Source organism: Chiloscyllium plagiosum, chromosome 14 (assembly GCF_004010195.1).
Source record: "Chiloscyllium plagiosum isolate BGI_BamShark_2017 chromosome 14, ASM401019v2, whole genome shotgun sequence".
NCBI lineage: Eukaryota > Metazoa > Chordata > Chondrichthyes > Orectolobiformes > Hemiscylliidae > Chiloscyllium > Chiloscyllium plagiosum.
In genome coordinates, this window is record NC_057723.1 from 80,423,514 (window position 1) to 80,445,756 (window position 22,243).

The 22,243-nt window shown below is 44.3% G+C and overlaps 1 protein-coding gene across 1 annotated transcript in view; it reads right to left on the minus strand.

The window, feature by feature from the left end:
* The window catches only part of LOC122556870 (M-phase inducer phosphatase 1-B-like), a 45,523-nt gene that overhangs the window by 18,120 nt on the left and 5,160 nt on the right, over positions 1 to 22,243 (minus strand). Inside the window, exons 3-9 of the mRNA XM_043704126.1 lie at positions 18,970 to 19,052; positions 13,985 to 14,027; positions 11,893 to 11,926; positions 8,697 to 8,798; positions 7,380 to 7,475; positions 5,271 to 5,393; positions 4,001 to 4,114 (exon numbers count right to left, since the gene is read on the minus strand). Of these exons, the coding sequence (XP_043560061.1) occupies positions 4,001 to 4,114; positions 5,271 to 5,393; positions 7,380 to 7,475; positions 8,697 to 8,798; positions 11,893 to 11,926; positions 13,985 to 14,027; positions 18,970 to 19,052 (595 nt within the window). The remainder of the gene's footprint in view (positions 1 to 4,000; positions 4,115 to 5,270; positions 5,394 to 7,379; positions 7,476 to 8,696; positions 8,799 to 11,892; positions 11,927 to 13,984; positions 14,028 to 18,969; positions 19,053 to 22,243) is intronic.

The following is a 22,243-nucleotide window of genomic DNA, read 5'->3' on the forward strand; positions in this document are numbered from 1 at the left end:
TCATAGCTCCTTGAAAGTGGAGTTGCAGGTAGATAGGATAGTGAAGAAGGCATTTGGTTTGCTTTCCTTTATTGGTCAGAGTATTGAGTACAGGCGTTGGGAGGTCATGTTGCGGCTGGACAGGACATTGGTTAGGCCACTGTTGGAATATTGTGTGCAATTCTGGTCTCCTTCCTATCGGAAAAATGTTGTGCAACTCGAAAGGGTTCAGAAAAGATTTACAAGGATGTTGCCAGGGTTGGAGGATCGGAGCTACAGGGAGAAGCTGAACAGGCTGGGGCTGTTTTCCCTGGAGCGTCAGAGGCTGAGGGGTGACCTTATGGAGGTTTACAAAATTATGAGGGATATGGATAGGATAAATAAGCAAAGTTGTTTCCCTGGGGTGGGGGAGTCCAGAACTAGAGGGCATAGGTTTAGGGTGAGAGGGGAAAGATACAAGAGAGACCTAAGGGGTAACATTTTCATGCAGAGGGTGGTACGTGTGTGGAATGAGCTGCCAGAGGAAGTGGTGGAGGCTGGTACAATTGCAACATTTCAGAGGCACCTGGATGGGTATATGAATAGGAAGGGTTTGGAGGGATATGGGCCGGGTGCTGGCAGGTGGGACTAGATTGGGTTAGGATATCTGGTCGGCATGGACAGGGTGGACCGAAGGGTCTGTTTCCTTGCAGTACATCTTGATCACTCTGACTCTCAACTTCCTACGCTCCAGTGAAAAAAGTTCCAGCCTTTCTTTACAACTCAAACCCTCAATACCCAGCAACATCCCGGGAAATCTGAGCTCCCTCCAACTTAATATCCTTCCTGTCATGACTTTGAACTCAGAGCCTGGAAGATTGTTCTTTTAACTCTCAAGTAGAACTCTTTAGCGATTTTAAATTTGAGATCAGTACAGTTGGAAACATCATGATAAAAGTTAAAAATCCCACAACACCAGGTTATAGTCCAACAGGTTTATTTGGAAGCACTAGCTTTCGGAGCGCTGCGCCTTCATCAGGTGGTTATGGAGTATAAGACCATAACCAAATACTCTACGACCATCTGATGAAGGAGCAGCGCTCCAAAAGCTAGCGTTTCCAAAAATCCCTGTTGGACTATAACCTGATTTTTAAACTTTGTACACCCCAGTCCAACACCAGCATCCCCAAAACATGATAGAAATTTGATTTATTCTTCTTAGGAAGTTTGGATTCCGAAGTGATCAAAATCACAACTCCAGCTTTAAATTTCATTCCTTTCTCATGAGCATTATGAAAGGGAGACAGAGTTTTCATTTCATTTGAGTTCAGAAAGAGAGTGGCATGGGAATTTCTGGACATTTATTCACACATTCAAATGAAGCTTTTTAAAAATCCTTGTAACGAATAGATTGGAGGTTTTGAAACAAAGCATGATGAGTGTAAGAAAAAGATTACACCGTAAGAAAAAGGCAAAAACATCAGAAGTTGGCTATTTAGCCCATTGAGTCTGCTCCATCATTTAGAGAGATCATGGTCGATCCTCAACTCAGCCCTGAATATAAAAGACCCAGTTTCGACAGCCCTCCACCAGTACCAAATTCCACAGATTTGCTCCTTCATCCTGGTCCTCCTCATCCTGGTCTAAAAAGGACAACACCTTATTCTCAGATGCTGCCCTCTGGTTGTAAACTCTCCCATATCTAACCTGTCAAGGACACGAAGAATCTTGATTGTTTCAATAACGTCATTTCTCACTCTTGAGCCCAACCTACTCAGCCTCTCCTCAAGACAGTTCCTCCAACAGTATCCACTTAATAAACCTGGTCTCCCTCTCTCCCTCTCCAATGCAGCTTACCTTTTCTTACATAAGGGGCAAAAACTATTAGAGTTAGAGATGTACAGCACAGAAACAGACCCTTCGGTCCAACTCGTCCATGCTGACCAGATATCCTAAATTAATCTAGTCCCATTTGCCAGCACTTGGCCCATATCCCTCCAAACCCTTCCTATTTATATACCCATCCAGATGCCTTTGAAATGTTATAATTGTACCAGCCTCCACCACGTCCTCGGCAGCTCATTCCATACACGCACCACTCTGCGTGAAAAAGTTGCCCCTCAGGTCCCTTTAAACCTTTCCCCTCCCACCTTAAATCTGTGCCCTTTAGTTCGGGACACCCCCATCCTGGGGAAAAGACCTTGGCTGTTCACCCTACCCATGTCCCTCAGGATTTTAAATCCCTTAGCGAGTTTTGAGAAGATTTGTAGCTCAGGTTGAGGTTTTGGATGTAGGTTTGCTCGCTGAGCTGAAAAGTTCATTTCCAGACATTGTTATCTTACTAGGTAAGATCTTCAGTGGACTTCATGTGAAGCAATGCTGAAGATTCCCGTTTTCCATTTATATTTTTGGGTTGGTGATGTCATTTTCTGTGGTGATGTTATTTCCTGTTCCTTTTCTCAGGAGGGTGGTAGATGGGGTCTAACTCGATGTGTTTGTTGATAGAGTTCAGGTTGGAATGCCATGCTTCTAGGAATTCTCGTGCGTGTCTTTGTTCGACTTGTCTTAGGATGGATGTGTTGTCCCAGTCGAAGTGGTGTCCTTCCTCATCCATGTGTGAGGATACTAGTGAGAGAGGGTCATGTCTTTTTGTGGCTAGTTTTCTGCCTGTTTATTACAGTCCTTGCACGCTATTCTGTAAATGGTGTTAGTTTTGCTCATTGTCTGTGTAGGGTCTTTCAAGTTCATTAGCTCCTGTTTTAGTGTTGGTGGGTTTGTGGGCTACCATGATGGCAAGGGGTCTGAGTAGGCTAGCAGTCATTTCCGAGATGTCTTTGACATGGGGGGGCGGGGGGAGTGGATAGGGTTTCTGGATGTGTTTGGTCTGCTTGTTTGGGTTTATTGCTGAGAAATTGGCAGACAGTGTTCATTTATAAATCCCTATAAAGGTCACCCCCTCAGACTCCAACGCTCCCGGGAAAACAGCCCCAGCTTATTCAGCCTCTCCCAGCAGCTCAAACCCTCCAGCCTGGCAACATCCTTGCAAATTTCACAGCATCCTTCCTGTAGCAGGGAGAGCAGAACTGAATGCCATTCACTGTTTTCCAACTGTGGTGTGCCCAGTGACTTCGATAGTTTTAGAAAGACCGCCCTACTGTTAGATTCCATTCCCTTTGAAATAAAAGGCCAACATTCCATTTGCCTTCCTCATTACTGGCTAACTTTGCCTGATCACTTTCTGAGAGTTATACCAGAGGACTCAAATCATGCTGCACTGTAGTTTTCTGAAAAGATCAAAAATAGGAGCCAGTTCTGAAAAGTCATCTGAAAATGTTTTTCTCCACTAATTAACTTGAAGAAATTGTGCATTTTTGTTAGGTTTATCTTCGAATTTTTTATTTTTAAAAAAGGAAAGCTTTTTTTGAACACTTGTGGGTTATTAATTAGCTAGGTAAATATTTAACACATCCCAAACAAATAAAGGGCATTATGTTTGCTTGTTCAGTGTCGGGAGGAATGGACAATAAATGTGGCCTGAAGTAGTCAACACGCCAAAACAAAGGAGAAAGAGGGAGACTGCAGACGCTGGAGAGTCAGACTCGAAAAGCGTGGCATTGGAAAGGCACAGCTGGTCAGGCAACATCCGAGGAGGGGAGCGGACGTTTCGGAAGGGCTTATACTCGAAAAGTCGACTCCTCTGCCCCTCGGATGCTGCCTGACTGGCTGTGCTTTTCCAGCACCACACTTTGATACAAAAAACAAAATCAAACGATTGTGAGCAGGACAGCAACCTAACGTACTGCCTTGTGCTTTAATCTGTTGCACTTGAGGGGTCACCAGCTATCATGAAAACTTGGAAATTGCAGAGTAGAACAAAGACATGAGGGGACTTTGTTGGCAAGTTGCAGGTAACATTCAGTTGGACAGTTCTCTGGGAGGAATCTCAGCCCATTGTCAGCAAGAACACTAACTCACAGTCAGACGACTCAAACAAACTCCCAGACACAGACTTCAGCAACCGTAAACACGGGTGGATAAGTACCTTCTCGTGTACAGACTCTATCGTGCTGACCATGCTCATGCTTGTGGTCTGGTTCAGGAGATCGCTGGTGAAAAGAGCAGCCATGCTGGATGACATAGTCACACGTGGATTTCCCTGTAGGACAAACATCACAGCTGATCCATTGGCTATCCCGGTGTATTTTATTATATATCTATATACTGGGGTCTGCCAGCTCCAGAAACTGCAATTCAACCTCAGTGAACAAGTGTGCAGCCTGAAGCAGAAATTCACAACTCCAAACTGATTAAAGACGCTACACTTTACATTGAATCATAGAATCTCCCAGGGTGGAAACAGGCCATCCAGCTCATCGAGTCCACAGCATCCCACTCAGATCCACTCCCTGCCTCATCCCTGTAGCCCTGCATTTCCCATGGCTAATCCATCTAGCCTGCACATCCTGAGCACTCTGGGCAATTTCCCATGGCCAATTCACCTGACCTGCACATCTTTGGATTGTGGGAGGAAACCGGAACACCCGGAGGAAACCCACAGACGCGGGAAGAATGTGCAAACTCCACACAGACAGACAGTCACCCGAGGCTGGAATCGAACCCAGGTCCCTGGCGCATTGAGGCAGCAGTGCTAACCACAGCCACCGTGCTGCCCACTATAGCTTTGCTGGTCTCAGCTAGTCTGTCTGTGGTGAACTCAGTATCTTTATTGCAACAGGTTTATTAAAATCTCCACATCATGCCCTCCTGTTCCTTTCATCCCATCTGGCACAGAATTGAGATTTCAGTTACAATGACCTCAGATCCGGAATCAAATAAATTTATATTTAAAAGGTGGTTTCAAAGAAGATCAATTTCTGTTTTACTTCTTCCATCATGAAATCACTGAGCATTGCAGTTCCCCACTTGGCTGCATTTGAGCAGCACCTCAATGCAGCCTCCTTGCTTGTACCCAGGCAGGGAGTCAGCAAGGGGTTAACCATCATCAGGGCATCAGAGCCTGCCCCATTCTGACCTCATGCTCTGTCCCTGTCAGCATGGGGACTCTACCTTCCCTTCTCCTGGAGTCTATCGGTGCTACCCAACCACTCACCTAAACTGAACCTGGTTACTTCAACTGGTGATGACCATATCTAGCACTCTAGTTTCAGTCCCAATATTCTTTGGGAATGATACAGCCAGCTGCAGGAACTCTGTCAGCACGCGTGCCCTGCTTGGGTGTTAGCAGCCAGAACAAAAAAGGAGGGAAGTCTCACCAAAGGATAACAACTACAGCGTGAGGATCTCTGCATTACCTCGGTGTCACGCTGCGACAGCTCAGAAAAATCACCACACACCCCATCTATGTTCATCGGGTCATCCAGGCTGAGGGATTCCGTCCACATCGGGCTCCCGGCTCCTGCCATTTCAAAGTCTGGCTGAAATTTAAGAGGATTACGGTAAGCAGATTGAACATTGGGCTCCCTCTCACTGGGGAGACTCACAGGAATAATCAGAGTTTTTAAAACACTAACAGGACCAGACTTAAACTGCCGCAGGTTCAATTGTCCAGCATAAACCTGAAGACTCAGTGAAACATCATTATTTTATAGCTCAGTTTGGTTGCCACTTTGGAACAAGACTGTAACATGGGCTGGAGCAGAGATGGATGTTTGTTGAATTGAAGAGATGGGGAGAGTGAGTGTTTGCCCTGTGATAAGGGAAGATGTGGTGTTAAGGAATCTAACAACATGGAAGCCACTCCAGCAGCTGGGACCATATGTAACACTAGGGATTAGAATCCTGGCAGCTGGAAAGAAACCTTTCCAACCCAATCCAATGCCACAGGAGACCTTGAAGGCAAAGGACTCTGTGGAAAAGTAATCACCTCTCCTTGATGCTCAGTCATACGGAACCGACAGACCCTTCGATCCAACCCATCCATGCCGGCCAGATATCCCAACTTAATCTAATTCCATTCACTAGCACCCGGCCCATATCCCTCTAAACCCTTCCTATTCATGTTTTAAATGTTGTAATTGTACCAGCCTCCACCACTTGCTCTGGCAGCTCATTCCATACACGTACCACCCTCTGCGTGAAAAAGTTGCCCCTTAGGCCCCTTTGAAATATTTCCTCACTCACCCCAAATCTACACCCTTTAGTTTTAGACTCCTCAACCCTGGGGAAAAGGCTTAGTCTATTCACCCTATCCATGTGCCTCAGTATCAACATCACTGAATCCCCCGCCATTCTGGGGATAGGGACAGGGGTCCATCTCCTAGAACCACAACCACACCACACCACACGTAAATAACTTGGCTGCTGCAGTCGGTCATTGAGCAGGTATTTTGGAGCGAGTAGATCAACTAAGATCACAAAAGGGGCAGCATGGTAACTCAGTGGCTAGCACTGCTGCCTCACAGCGCCAGGGAGCCCGGTTCAAATTCAGCCTCAAGCAACTGTCTGTGCGGAGTTTACACGTTCTCCCTGTGTCTGCGTGGGTTTCCTTTGGGTGCTCCGGTTTCCTCCCACAGACCAGTGATGCGCAGGTTATAATGGGTTGACCACGCTAAATTGCCTGTAGTGCTCAGGGATGTGCAGGCTGGGTGGGTTAGCCATGGGGAAATGCAGGGGGCTGGGTTTGGGTGGGGGTGCTCTTTGGAGGGTAAGTGCAGATTCAATGGGCCAAATGGCCTCTCTCCCACACTTTAGGGATTTCTATGATTCGAAGTCCCAAAGCCCCTCCTCCACCTACGCACAGGTCAGGACTGTGTGTGTGAAGGAATGGTGGCTGCTGCCTGAATTAATGCAAGAACACTCAGACTGACACACAGGCAACCAGCATTTATCCATTTAACCATTCCCTCTGTACCCTCCACCTAGGGTACAGAGGGAATGATACACTAGACACCCCAAACCTCAGCAGCTGAAGGACCATGGTCTTTGGTACATGGGAGAATAATCACCACCATTATTGGGTTAAAATCCTGGGATTCCCCTCCCCTTCCCCCAACACCACCATGCTGAATTGCTCCACTGCACTGTAGTAGCTCAAAGAAATGGCTCAGAACATCCCCACAAGCCACTGGGGAATGGATATTAAATATATCAGCCTTGATTACCTGATAAAAATAACCAAATTAAAAGTCTACTCTCATGGCTCAGTCATCAGACAAACCGTACGGGGCAGACGATTGGATTCAGGATGGTTAAATCCACAATTAGTCTTAAACAAGTGCATCACTGCTCCAACTAGCCTCCAGGGAAGGAGGGATCAGAGCCAATTCAACAGCAATCAACCAGCTTGGAGCAATCGTTTACGTCTGAACTGCCGCAGGTTGGGAGAGATGGAGGAGAAGATACAAAAGTGGAAAGCAGAACCGTTCCAATTCTCCAACTCCTCGGTTTAAGGTGGGACTTACCACAGAGGGCTTCGAAGATCCTGTTCCACAGACACTGGGATCTTCTAACGGGATCACGGGTGTTCGGGAAATGGGTGGTTTCGACCACTCTACTTCCTGAGCATAAAAAGGATCACAAGAATTGGATAAAACATAGAAGGACAGGTTAGTTAGTTTGCAGACAATACAAAGATCGGTGGAAATTGTGGATAGTGTAGAAGGTTGTCAAAGAATACAGTGGGAGATAGATCAGTTCCAGAAATGGGTGGAGAAATGACCGATTGAGTTTAATGCTGTGCTGCACGTTTGGAGATCAAATGTTATGGGAAAGTTAATGGCAGGGCCCTGAACAGCAATGATGTACAGAGGGATCTTAGGGTTCAAATCTGTAGCTTCCTGAAAGCAGCCACGCAAGTGGATAGGGTGGTAAAGACGGTGTATGGCATGCTTGCCTTTATTGGTCAGGGAGTTCAGTAGGGGAAGAGTCAGGATGTCATGTTGCAGCTTTATAAGAATTTGGTTAGGCCACACTAGGGCACTGTATTCAATTCTGGTCGCCATACTACAGGAAGGATGTGGAGGCTTTGGAGAGGGGGCAGAAGAGGTTTACTAGGATTAGAGGGTATGAGCTAAAAGGAGAGGCTAGAAAACATCAGGTGGTTTTCTCTGGAATGGCAGAGGTTGAGGGGAGACTTGATGAAATGACAGTCAGTCAGTCAGATTCCCCTCCTTCCACCCCCCCACTCCCCGTGTTGAAATGTCTAATACTAGGGGGGAGCATGCATTTACTGAGCGGGGGTAGTTCACCAGAGATAGGAGCAGCATGTTTTTTTTTGTAAAAAACACATAGGAATCTACTGCCTAGGATACGAGTGGAGGCAGATATAACAGGGGCATTTAAGAGACTCTTAGTAAGCACATGAATATGCAAGGAATGGAGGGATATGGACATAGAGCAAGCACAAGGGATTAGTGTAATCTGACATTATGTTCAGCACAACATTGAGGGCCAAAGGGCCTGTTCCTGTGCTGTGCTGTTCTATGTTCTAAGAATTCTGAGGCATTGATGATGAAAACAATACATCACAGTCAACATCAAGGCTGGGCCTGTTACCTGAACATTTGGATTCTGCACACAACCAAACTTGACCCAGCTTCCTCAGCTGACCTTTCAGACAAGGTAGTTGGAGAACATGCCCCACGTTAATAGTACTGACTGCGATTGAGCTGTCAAAGTTCAACCAGGAAAATGACTGAAGAAAATGAAGCAATGAAACTCCGTGGTAGGATGCTTCCAATGAAATCAATTTCAGAACAGGAGAAAAGTAAATTCCTCACATTTTCCTTGTTGTGTCCAAGACTTTGGAAATCCGCATGGTCCAGGACCAGACTCTGATGACCAGCCACACTGAACATCGGGCTGCTGCAGAGAATCTTTGGCTGCAAGGTAAACACATCAATGAGTTAAACTCTTCATTCTTCTGAGTTAGCTGTTTGCTGTGGAGAGGGTTTGTCTGCCAGCTATCCAACAGAGGATTGCACAAAGGGCACTAGTGAGACCATTGGGGTTATAAAGATTAACATCATTGTCTTTAGGGGTTTCTATTGACCCAAAATGATTGCATTTATTGAACTGAGTTTCTTCACTTTGTGGCAGGATTTGAACTCCACCTCAGACACCGCATTAACACCAGGTAGTAGATATGCATCAGAATCTTGACCAATCTTAGCAGCGTGTTACTCTTGTAAATCTTTAAAACAGTGCTTCAATTTCTTTCTATCCCCTCCCCTTAAAAAGTGGAAGTCACTTTGATCAAAGGCTGTTCTTAGATAAGCAGAGGTTCCATTCAACTGGTTTGAGTGGTTGGTTAGAACAAGGTCGGTCATTAATGCAACCTCACCTTCAGGATTCCTGTATGTCACAGGTTCCCAGAGATTTTCTTTTAAGAAAAGCAAAATCTGAAATGGCTGGTTTGTTTGAATTAATCCTACATTCCAAATTCCATCAAAAGACAGCTTTAAAGCTAGCTCTTTTTTTGTTTTTCTAACTATTTAAATAGTATGATGACGTGGTGTAATCGATTGTTATTTTTGGAATTTGGATCAATTGAAAAAAGATGGAGAAGGACTTTTTTTAAAATCACTAAATATAGAACGTACTGTAAATCCAGCATTGCTCAGAAAGAGAAACTTTAGACCCCTGGGGTGTAAATGAAATAAGATGTTGATACTGTCCAGTCTATTACTGTCCAGCCACATGAAGCCATCAGTTGGGTTTTTATTTCAGAGCAGAGAAGTCAGCTTGGACAAGTAATTGCATTCATAATCATTTTTTTTTCAAAGGCTTAGTTCAGCAAACATCAGGGTTGGCTTCAGAACCAAGTTTTAGTTCTCTCTCCTAGCAAGGGTTCATCATAGAATCATCAAAGAACCCCTACAGTGTGGAAACAGGCCCTTTGGCACAACAAATCCACACCGACCCATCGAAGAGTAACCCACCCAGACCCATTCCCCTAGTATTATCCCACATTTACCCCTGACTAGTACAGCTAAAACTATACATGCCAGAATTTGGTATGGCCAGTTCACCTAACCTGCACATCTTTGGACAGTGGGAGGAGACTGGAGCACCCGGAGGAAACCCACACAGACACGGAGAATGTGCAAACTCCACACAGACAGTTACCAGAGGCTGGAATCAAACCCAAGTTTCTGGCGCTGTGAGGCAGCAGTGCTAACCACTGAGCCACCATACATTTCTTCTCTCTCTTTGGGCTCTACCCCCACCTATCATTCACTCTTTCATCCCTCCCTCCACCCTATCTTCTGTGCATAAACTGACATTTTCCTCACTGCCAGTTCTGAGGAAGTGTCAGAAGAGCTCAGCAGAAGCCAGTTACCTCAGCAGAAGAGTCGAGTTTAAGCAGCTTTCAGGTCAGGAGAGTTGGATAGAAACCTCCAAGTTACTGCAGCTGAGGAAGTGTAGGCTCTCAGATTTGTGAGCAGACTCAAAGGTATCAAATTGTCTCTGCAGTTGGTGAGAAAGATCTGGAAGGAAGTTCTTGAGAAAGTGCATAGCTCAGGTTGTTGACTTGCACGCTGAGCTGGTAAGTTTATTTGCAGACATTTCGTAACCATACTAGGTAACATCAGTGTGCCTCTGGTGAAGCGTTGCTTTAAAAAAATAGCAACTAACCACTGAGCCACCATACATTTCTTCTCTCTCTCTCTTTGGGCTCTACCCCCACCTATCATTCACTCTTTCATCCCTCCCTCCACCCTATCTTCTGTGCATAAACTGACATTTTCCTCACTGCCAGTTCTGAGGAAGTGTCAGAAGAGCTCAGCAGAAGCCAGTTACCTCAGCAGAAGAGTCGAGTTTAAGCAGCTTTCAGGTCAGGAGAGTTGGATAGAAACCTCCAAGTTACTGCAGCTGAGGAAGTGTAGGCTCTCAGATTTGTGAGCAGACTCAAAGGTATCATCAAATTGTCTCTGCAGTTGGTGAGAAAGATCTGGAAGGAAGTTCTTGAGAAAGTGCGTAGCTCAGGTTGTTGACTTGCACGCTGAGCTGGTAAGTTTATTTGCAGATATTTCGTAACCATACTAGGTAACATCAGTGTGCCTCTGGTGAAGCATTGCTTTAAAAAAATAGCAAGTGGGTCAGAATACTAGGGTGGCACAGCGGTTAGCACAGCTGCCTCCGCACCACAGACCTGGGCTCGACTCCAGCTTCAAGAGACTCTCTCCCGGTGTCTGCATGGGTTTCCACCCACAATTCAACAACATGCAGGTCAGGTGAATTGGCCAGGCTAAATTACCAATCGCGTTCAGGGATGTGTAGCATTAGTCAGGGGTAAATGTAGAGTAATAGGGTAGGAGAACGTGTTTGAGTGGGTTACTCTTCGGACGGTTGTTGTGGACTTGTTGGGTCGAAAGGCCTATTTCCACACTGTAGGGATTTGATGATTCAACACCAACATTTCACACTGATGTTACCTAGCATGGTGATGAAATGTCTGAGAACAAACCTACCAGCTCTGAGTAAGCCAACAACCTCATGTTGGAAGGAGACAGTGAGTAAAAACCGAAAGAGTTAAGATGGAGACCTAAAGAGTTAAGATGAACTGGAGTCTCTTTAATGACTGGTGTTGATCAGCAGAGTAAAAAATACTTTGTTGCATTGTTTGAGATTTTTTAAACTGAGTATTATTCAATCTTTGTGTAATAAGCCTATATTCTGCTAGTAAAGAACACCTGCAGATCGACGTGGATGAGAGTCAGTAATGAAAACAAAGAAAGAAAATCAAACTATGTTTCTTCTGGATTGAGCTTGTCATATAGTACCATCAGCTTGGGTCATAATGTAAACAGATTAGAAACCACATTCTCCTCATCTCACACCTCTCTCACCTCACCACAGCTCAGAAAAGCACATGCCCATCTCAGACGGATGTGTTCTACAAATTAGACTGTGCTTATGCTAATTACTTAACAGTCTGAAGAGCTGCTTCTCATCAACAACGTGGATTCTTACCAAAAGTGGCTGTGCTCTTCCTGTGGGCAGCTTGCTGTTAAAAGAAAACACAAGCAAAATCAGCAAAGGCAATTGCATAGAGAGCAGCAGACAGTGGAAGGTTAAGCATTGGGGAAGCAAAAGGCTGCAATTGCAGCTACAACAGGAAATTCACAATCAAATTCTACAACAAATTGAACCACAGGAGGTGGGAAATTCCACTGAAGATGGGAATTGGACAGCTCCATACACAACTGTCAGGGCTCTTTCCAGAAAACCCCACAGGACATCTACAGTACTCCAACACTTTAATTAATGGAGTGTGTGGACACCCCTGGCTAAGATACAATTTAAAGCATTAGATGCCCTTGAGAAGGTGATAGCAAGCTGTTTTCTCAATCCATTACAGTCCATTTGCTGTAGGGAGGCCAACATGAAGGAAGGGAATTCCAGGATTCTGACCCAGCAACAGTGAAGGAGCAGGGATATATTTCCAAGTCAGGATGGGGACTGGCTTGGAGGGGAACTTATAGACTGATGTTCCCACGTATCTAGTGCCCTTGGCCTCCTGGTGGAAAGTCCTGCGTTTGGAAGGTGCTGTCAAAGAGGACTTTGCAGAGTTGCTGCCGTGGATCTTGGGGATGGTATATGTTGTTACTAGTGAGTGTGGGTGGGATGGCTGTTTGACAACGTGGGGCTGCTTTGTCCTGGATGGTATTGAGCTTCCTGAACAATTTCTCAGTCGCTGGGTCAAAATCCTGGAATTCCCCCCCTCAGGGTGTTGTGGGTCAACCCACAGCAGGTGGACTGCAGTGGTTCAAGAAGGCAGCTCACCCCTACCTTCAAGGGAGCAATGAGGGACGGGTAATAAATGCCAGTGACACCCACAGCCCTCAAGTGAATAAATTCCAGAATTCTCCCATGCCAAGCAGGAAACATTAAAGGAGAGATGAGCACGATTTCACAATAAGTGGAAAAGTACTCGTCTCAGAATCAGAACCTTGCAAGGACAGGTCCCTCACTCGACACAAGTACATACATCAGTGCGAGACTGAGTCAGAGCCACACTGTCAAACACATCATCTTTAGGATGAAACATAAAAGCCAGATTCATCTGCCTGCTTAGATCAATGCTAAAAACCCCACGGCACGGCGTACAGGACAGTGTGCACACTGGTGCCCTGGAAAGGAGTTATCCCTTGAACACCACAACATATCCTTATCTCACTGCACTCTACAAACTGGCTGAGAAAAAAACAAACAAACAGCAAAGTCTTTTCCAGCATCCAGAGGACCTGAAACACATGAACGGAATGCACTCTTTAAAACAAAGAGGCAGGATTGTGAAATTTGGCACGTGGTCCAGGATTAGCTACGGTCAAATAAGTCCTGTTTTTATCACACAGAAGCTGCAGAGAGACGGGGGTAACTGCAGCTGCTTATAAAGCTCCAAGCTGATCCCACAGAGATGCTACACTGTGCCAGCCAGGAACAAACGTGAACTTTCAAAGCCCAGACTCAGAGGCATGTTCAATTCCACTCATAAGAAATGCTGACCTCTCCTCCGAGCTTCTCGATACACAGGAGAGAGCATCGTGCCGTAATTGCTATATTTTCATGTTCTTCACAAGAAGCTCGGTCTTCAGTCAAACAGGAAGTTGTGCAGCAGCATTCAGACAGCTACGTCAGGGGTAATGCTGACACTTATCTAGCTTTGAGAGAGAATATTCCAAGCAAGATACTTTCCCTGCACAGCTCCCACAGAACACAATGGTATCCCCTGCATAAGTCAGCTGTCAAGAAAGCAGGACATGAGGAATGGCACTAAGAATGCTGGCCTTTCACTCATTTTCCCAGTTTTTAGTTTCTCATCATGAGTGAAAAGCACATTTTTCTTTAAAACAATTCCCACTTTACTTTGACAACTCTGCAGTCAGGATACATAACCATTTTAGTTTGCAGATTTCACTACCTAATCTACATCAGAAGTTTACAGCAGGCCCTTTGGCCTAATCTGTCCATACTGCACATTTAAACTAGTCTCCTTTGTCTGTAGCGCGCATCATTAAACATTCTCATCTACTCAGTGGCAATACTTTATAACATTACTTACAATTCACTTGCATCAGTTAGGCTGGGTGAGTCTAGGCATAGACCTGAAACAAAGATTGTATGTATTTATTCTCTCTTGCAATTTTAATTTGTGTGTTTAGCCCTCACCCCCCAACCCCATGGAGACAGTATTGGTTTCACCGTCAGTAAACAGCTGCAGTTCTGTTTAAAGATAACTGGAAAGATCTACATCTCTTACCACGCTAACCAGGTCAATACCAGAACCACTACAGGACCAGCTTTAGAGGAGACCAGCAAAGGACAAAACTGAAATAGTTATCCTGATAGCTTAAAATCAAAAAAGGTGGACATGGGTTCCAGCTCAATACACGAGCCTGATCCATAGAGACACCCCTCAGTGAAAATTCTACCCATTTGACTCCAGTAAATCTCTTCAATGAGCACACCAACTGGATCATCACAGCCAATCACTCAATCCCATAGAGGGACAAATATCATTAGTTGCAAGGCAAAATTAAATGTAAAGAACCTACAAAAAAAAAGTCTTAACTATTGGCAAAGCCGAAAATTAATAACAGGTGCAGCCAAGAGACTTCATGGATTGGAAGATATTGCTCTTTTACAGACTGGAGAGCACAAGGCACTTTAATATCCATCTGGCTCTGTAGCAGGAATGTGATATATTTGTAAGTAAAAGGGGCAAGGCTGGTGGAGCTCCACATGACATAACAGCAACATGTGAAGGCCATTCAGCCCATTGCTTTCAGTGTGGCCTTAACTCCACGTAACTCCCAGCCCTCTGTAACCCCCCCTGGTAAATGTATCTTTGATAATGTTCAATGACCCAGTAGTCACTACTCTCTGGTGGAGAGAATTCTAAAGCTAGCAGTCCAAGAAAAAAAATTCTTCCAAACCTTGGTCTTAAAACAGGAGACCCTTAATTTTTAAACTGTGACCCCTACGTCCAGACTCTCTCCCCCCTCTCCCCCTCCCCCCCATGGAAGGAGACATAGCATCAGCACCTTCACTATCAAGTCCCCTCAGGATCCTGTACATTTCAGCACAATTCTTCTCAAATCCACTGTGTATACTCAATCTTTTTTCCTATCCATGTACTTATCCAAATGTCTTTTAAAGATTTGTAACTGCACCCACATCCACCACTTCCTCTGGCAGCTCATTATACACATTAACCACCGCGTAAAAAAGAAAATTGTCCCTCATGTCCTTTTTTTTTAAAAAAATTGTTCTCCTCTCACTTTGAAAATATGCTGTGCGATTTTGAACTCCCCTACTCTGGGGAAGAAAAGCCTTAACTTTTACATTATCTATGCTCCTCGGGATTTTATAAACCTCGACAAAGTCACCCCTCAACCTGCTATACTCCAGTCTATTCAGCCTCTTTATAACTCAAACCCTCGAGTCCCAGCAACATCTTTGTAAATCTTTTCTGAACCCTCGGCAATTTCTTCGTAACCCTTCGATTCCTTTACCGGTCAAGAATCTCTCCGCCTCAAATAGAAAGAAGGCCTCCATCTTCTTGTGACAAGAAGTTCCAAAGACAACCTTCCAAGAAAAGAACTTGCTTCCCTCAGTCTTAAATTGCTGCCTTTATTCTGAGACTATGCCCTGTGGCTGAAGGAGCACCAGTTGACACTACGCATTTGATTTTCGAGTATGCGACACACTTATGTCTTAAAGATACTGAAGTTGACACATTTTGTATGGGTAGAAGATTAGCCATTTAAAAAAGCAGCAGTCAGGGTAAATGGGACACTTCTAGATTATCAAATTGCAAATAGTGGAGTGACACAGGATCAGCACTGGTCCTTCAATTTTAAGAGTCTCTACTAATACAGGTATAATTACAACACTTGAGAGACATTTGGATAAGTACATGAACAAGAAATGTTTGCAGGGAGTTGGGCCAAGTGCATGGAGGTGGCACTAGTTTAGTTTGGGATTGTGATGTAGGGACAGACTGTACTGATGACACATGGGCAGGACAGCACGTGTTGATGAAAATACAGAGAGAGAGTCTGCAAAGGAATGTAGGTTAAGTGGGTGGACAATAACGACTGACAAAACTTGAGGAAATGTAGGCAGTCCACATTGGCAGGAAGAACGCAGCCCGCTATTTAAAACAGTAAGAAAGCAAGTTATGACATCGAAAAGGCATCTGGATGGGAAAAGTTGAGGGATACGGGCCAACCATGGCAAGTGGGACTAGTTTAGTTTGGGAAACCGGGTTGGCAGGGACTGGTTGGACCGAAGGGGCTGTTTCTATGCTGGATGGCTCTATGAAGAGGCAGAAAACTGGACTGGAGGAATGAGAGCGCAGCCTCAAACCACACTGAACGATAGAGCTGAAAACAAGGGCCAGTGGCCTACTCTGGTTCCGGCTTCTTATTGTCTTATCCATTCTGCTTGTCAAATCCTCAAAGAACCAAGAAATTTGCCAACTATGATTTTTCTTTCAGAAGACAACATTGATTCGGCATCAACGTATCATCAGTTTTAAACTTCCTGCTGCTCACATTTCCCCAGTGACTGGTTCCTCTGCATGCAATATCGTTTACTATTTGGTGTTGCCCTCCTTTCATGAATCGAGGTGTTACATTGGTGCTTCTCCAGTTCACAGGGAGCTTGCGAGAATTCAGGAAACTCTGAACATTCCATCAATGCACCCAATGTCTCTGCTCCCACTATCTTTTAAGATCCTACAAACATTTGATATCAAGTGCAGGAGACAGTTTGCAGTCCCATGGATTTCCTGGTACTTTTAAGTTGTTCCTTTCCTTTAGCCTCTTGACTTTAATATGCTCCAGATGCTTTTTCCTATCATCTATTAACAAAAGGAGGAGATATAACAAGTTTACCATAACTAATATTCCACTCATCCTCCAAGGGAGCAATATTTACTTCAACTGCTCTTTCCTTTTAAGATTTTAGAGGCTGCAGTGGCTCAGTGGTTAGCACTGCTGCCTCACAGCACCAGGGATCTGGGTTTGATTCTAGCCTCAGGTGACTATCTGTCTGTGTGGAGTTTGCACATTCTCCCCGTGTCGGTGTGGGTTTCCTCTGGGTGCTCCGGTTTCCTCCCACAGTCCAAACCTGTGCAGGTTAAGGTGAATTGACCATCTTATACTGTCCACAGATGTGCAGTCTAGGTGGGTTAGCCATGGGAAATGCAGGGTTGCAGAGATGGGGTCGGGAGGTAGTTCTGGGTGGGATGCTCTTTGGAGAGACAGTGTGGACTCAGTGGGCTGAATGGCCTGCTTCCACACTATAAAGATTCGATATTTCTTGCTAGTTAACTCTCATGTTAACTTTTTTTTTGCAATTATCTTTTGCTGGTTTCTAAGTTCTCAAACCTCTTGCCGAACATGCGGAGTCCTTTTTCTCTTGGAATCTTTCTTCCGAAATGGAAACATGTCTGGCGAGAGACGTGAAGTATATCCTTACATTTCTGCAGCCACTCCTCTACCATCCGAGATCTTCATCCACTTCCTCTAGTCTGATTCGGTCTTCATTCTTCTCGCCTTAGAACCACCTTTCAGTCAAGTTTCAGTTGAGACTTTCAGACCCCAAGCCTCCCATCTTCAAAAGAGCATTCCAATCCAGAGAATTCTTTCTTTAAGGTCATGACGTTCACACTGTTACATTACACATTCCAACTCCAATTATAACCTGTCCCAATTAGTTCTTGAATGTATTGTTCTAAGAAACTCTTCCAAACTCACTCTACAAACTTATTCTTCACATTACCTTTTCCAGTTGGTTTTGTTCATGATTAATATGTCCACAATTAATATGATCTCTCACAGATCCCCACTTCTCTCTTGCTTTTTATTCTATCCTACACTCTAGGAGTGCCTAAAACTAATCCCACCAGCGATTTATTTCCTTGGCTATTTGTTATCAACATATGAACTGATTCTGTCTCTTCTGAGCAAAGATCACGACTCACTACTGTAAGATCCTGATCTTTATTGACTGACCAACCTCAGCTTATTTTTCTTTCTCCTCATCTTTCCAATAGCTTCGAATAATCTGTTTCTAATCTTGATCACTTTGCCATCATGTCCATTTGATAGGAATACTGAAGTATGTTGACTATTTCTATAAATTCATCCATCACACTAGAGATTCTCTATTTGACGTCTTTTTTGTTAACCTTGCTTGCTGGTGCACTTTTATGTTAATAAGCTGTCCCTTCCTGTTCAACATTGGTTATCTAGCTCCAAATTGTGCTAATTGTTTTCTTTAAACTTTCCAAAACTCCCTTAACGTGAACCCTCTGCAATGCCAGTTAAATGCAATTTGCTACGACACTGGCCCGAGTGAGAGTCACAATGAGGCCATTCCAAAAGCAGAGCTCCCTCTTTCCCCAGTATTCAACTGTGTTCCGGGAATCAAAATCCATCTTTCCCACTTCCACCTTCGAGCCACACATTCAATGCTTTGAGCTTATTTAGCCCACACAAATTGCATATGGTTCTGTTTGTAACCCAGAGGGGTTTACTTTTCCAGTTTTGCCTCATTATTTAGTGGCCAGCTTCTCATCCTTGGCAGAGCCTCTTTCTTTGCCCTGTCAAAGTCACTGGTACCACCATTTCTTGGTGGTTGGATAAATAGAGAAGCTGTTGCAGAATTAAACTTTTGACATAAATAATCCTTTATTTTGTTTATATTTTACTTTAAGATATCAGTGGTTCAGTTATTTCCCTAGTTTTGTTTGCTGGGGACCAGTCTCAAAGAAAAACATTTCATTTTCTTGTAAATTTGAGATATGCATCATCCAGCCTTTTACTAAACATCCTGAATATAAAACCTCAAAAAGATGGACTTGGATGAAAGCTTGTTGACTCAAGATTCTGCTTGTCTCCCTCTCTCTATCCCTGTAGAGATGTTAGTGTTTTCTAATTTTTTTTAGATTCCAAAAAGATGATAATAAATAGCCTGAAGGAAGAGGGGCTTTGCCATTTCACGTTAAAAATAATAAGTTTGAAAACTTTTACTGACCCCTGCCCACGTAGTCCGGAGATGTTGATGTCTCACTGCCATTACTCAGGTTCGACATATTCAGGCAACGTCTTGGAGTCTCACTGAAAAAGAGCCAGTCACTTAGCTGCAATTTATACAATACTCGTCTCTGCTCAGTTTTAACCAACTGTGCAAGTTTTTAATTCTCCCTTAAACAAGTTAATCAAGTTGACACTTATGCAGACTGTAGAGAATTGCACATTTTGATTCCAAGTATTTGAAACATTGGTTTCCTTTCCGTTTAGGTACAGAGGAGGACACCATTTGGATGGGGTGACATGGTGGCTCAGTGGTTAGCACAACTGCCTCAACACCAGGGACCCGGGTTCGATTCTAGCCTAGGGCGACTGTGTGGAGTTTGTACATTTTCCCTGTGCGTGTGTGGGTTTCCTCCGGGTGCTCCGGTCTCCTCCCACAGTCCAAAGATGTGCAGGTTAGGGTGGGTTGGCCATGGGAAATTGAGAGTCATAAGGTTACGGGTGAGTCTGGGTCAAATGCTCTTCGGAGGGTCAGTGTGGACTCGATGGGCCAAATGACCCACTTCCACTCTGTCGGGATTCTGTAATGGACTTGGCCATCCCATAGCACATATCCAACATCAGCCACAACTTCCTCAACACTCTCCCCTTTCCACTCGTGCTTTGCATCCAGCCCCTTCATTCTAGATTGAGACAGGTCTAGAAACCTTACTGCCTCTGGTTTTACTTCTTCCTGACATAAGTGACAGAAAAAAGAAAATTAACACTGAACACAAAAGAAAAACTGCAGATGCTGGAAATCAGAAACTTGGAAGCTGTTGGGAAAACTCAGCAGGTCTGCAGAGAGAAAGCAGAGTTAACATCTCAAGATCCTTCTGCAGAATGGAGTGTTTTCAGTGATTTCGGTTTGTTTCTGAATTTCACCTCTGGTTTCTTTGACCCACTCTCCTGAAACAAAAAGGCAGTGCCTCACATTTGGAACATTCATTCTAGGTCCTTGTTCAATCCCATTTGTAGTGATCAAAGTTCCACCCAAAGTTTATTCGCTTGCACCTTTTCTTCAGAATTTTTTTTTTTTTTAAATTCATTGTTTCGGTTTCTTCAACTTCAGTCCAATCTGCAACTAAACCACTTTCTTTTTCTCAGATTTCAGTCTCTAATGTTAAAGAACCTCGATTGTTGAGCTCAGTTTTTCACTGAAATACTCAATTATCTGCAGACCTTTAACAATGTTGCCTCATTCCTCCATTGCATCGCAATAAAAACAACTCTAACATCTCTTATTCTGTGCAGTGAAGACGCCTTGAAAAAGTCTCTTTCTGCAACTATAAAGTTGCTGTTAATCACTCATTTCATTTCACCACCATGAGCAGGTCACAGAGGTTGTAGCCTCTTTTCCAAGCCACTCTTGGCTATACATTCTCTAGCCTTCCTCTTAAAACATACTCTTCACCTATCACTTCTTACCAGTCTCCATGTCCTGAAGCAGCAGAAAAGATTACCAGCTGACAAACATTCCAAACAGCTCCAGTAGGATTCCACAAAACTTGGAACTTCTGAGGAAGGGTCAGTGGACCTGAAAAGTTGACTCTGATTTCTCTCCTCAGATGCTGCCTGACCTGCTGTGCTTTTCCAGCACCACTCTGATCTAAACTCTGGTTTCCAGCAGCTGCAGTCCTCACTTTGGCCGAGTTCCACAAAACATAAGCCAACCCCAAATCAACACTAAAGTAATAAATGTCGCTCAGAATGTGTCAGAGACCTTTGGACTGGATCCCAATTGAATCTTCCATTTTCTCGCAATGACACTCCTCAATCATGATTTAATATTAAGCGACACACTTCCTGAGCATTTGCTGTAAAATAAACAGTCTTCCCGTTCAGTGGAGGGTTTCCACCAGGGACATAACATTTCTTTGTCAGCTTTTGTTCATTATCAACGTCCCAGAGGGCTTTTAACAGCTGGGCAGTATTGAAGCTCACTCATGACTGTCTTTGCCTTCAGGAAACCCAATTACATGGTTAAAATCAAATTACCCAAACTTGGGATGGCTGTTTATTATTTATCTCAAAACAATCTCCCTGACAGTCAACTGCAAGAACTTTCCTCTTCAACATCACCCTTATGCTAATAAATCACTGCATCCTGATTTGGTCTTGAGCTGCTATCATAGAGAAAGTGATGGTCACTACCACCAGGGGACCATAGACTGCTCTCTCATTACAGAGAGTAAGTTTGACCCAACCTCGAGTCACCAAACCTCAGGCAAGGGGAGAGTTTGAAAAGGGCAGGGACTCCAAGATTATCTCGGCCAGTGCAGGAAGGGAACCCACGCTGTTGGCATCACCTTCTAAACTCAAAAACCAACTATCCGGCCAACCGAGCTACAAGATGCCAAAACAGAAATTGCTGGAAAAGCTCAGCAGGTCTGGCAGCATCCGAGGAGAGAAAGGAGTCAACGTTTCAGGTCCACAGACCCTTCCTCAGAAGTTTGAGGAAGGGTCACTGGATCCAAAAGGTAAACTGATTTCTTTCCACAGATGCTGCCAGACCTGCTGGGTTTTTCCAGCAATAGCGGGTTTTGTTACTGATTTACAGCACCTGCAGTTCTTTCGGTTTTTATTGAGCTACAAGACAATTGCTCCCAATAGCTCTTCGAAAGCTTCAAGAGCTGTTGTGATTGTTCTAACAATGGAATCAAACAAGGTTAGCTGCATCTAGTACAAAAACACAATTTGCATTTATTTAATCATTGAAACATTAGATGATGGTTGATCATCCACCTCGCACCATTGCCCTGTATCCCCATGTCTTGCGAGGTCTTTAAAATTCAGTAATCTGTCAATTTCTGTCTTGAATCTAATCGATGGTGAACTTCTATAGCGCTCATTCCAAAGATGTAAAACTTTCCAAGTGATGAATTTTATCACCTGCCCCACCCCATTCGTTCTGCATCCACGGTGTCAAGCCCTTGAAGAACATTCTAAGTTTTGGTAGGATCACCCCTAAACCCTGAAGAAGTCAATCCCAGTTGGTGCAATCTCTGTGGGACAGCCTCACCGTCACAGGAATCGGTTTGGTCAAACTTCACTGCACTCCCTCCACCACAAACACCTTCCTTCCTTCAGCAGCAACTCGCATCTACAACCCCATTTCCCCAAAACATGACAGGAAGAGCACTTTGACACCAGGCAGGAGAAGAAAGATTAAGGGAAGTGAAATTCATGGGGTAGGTCAGAGAGGGCGCGAGAGAGAGAGAGAGAGAGAGAGAGAG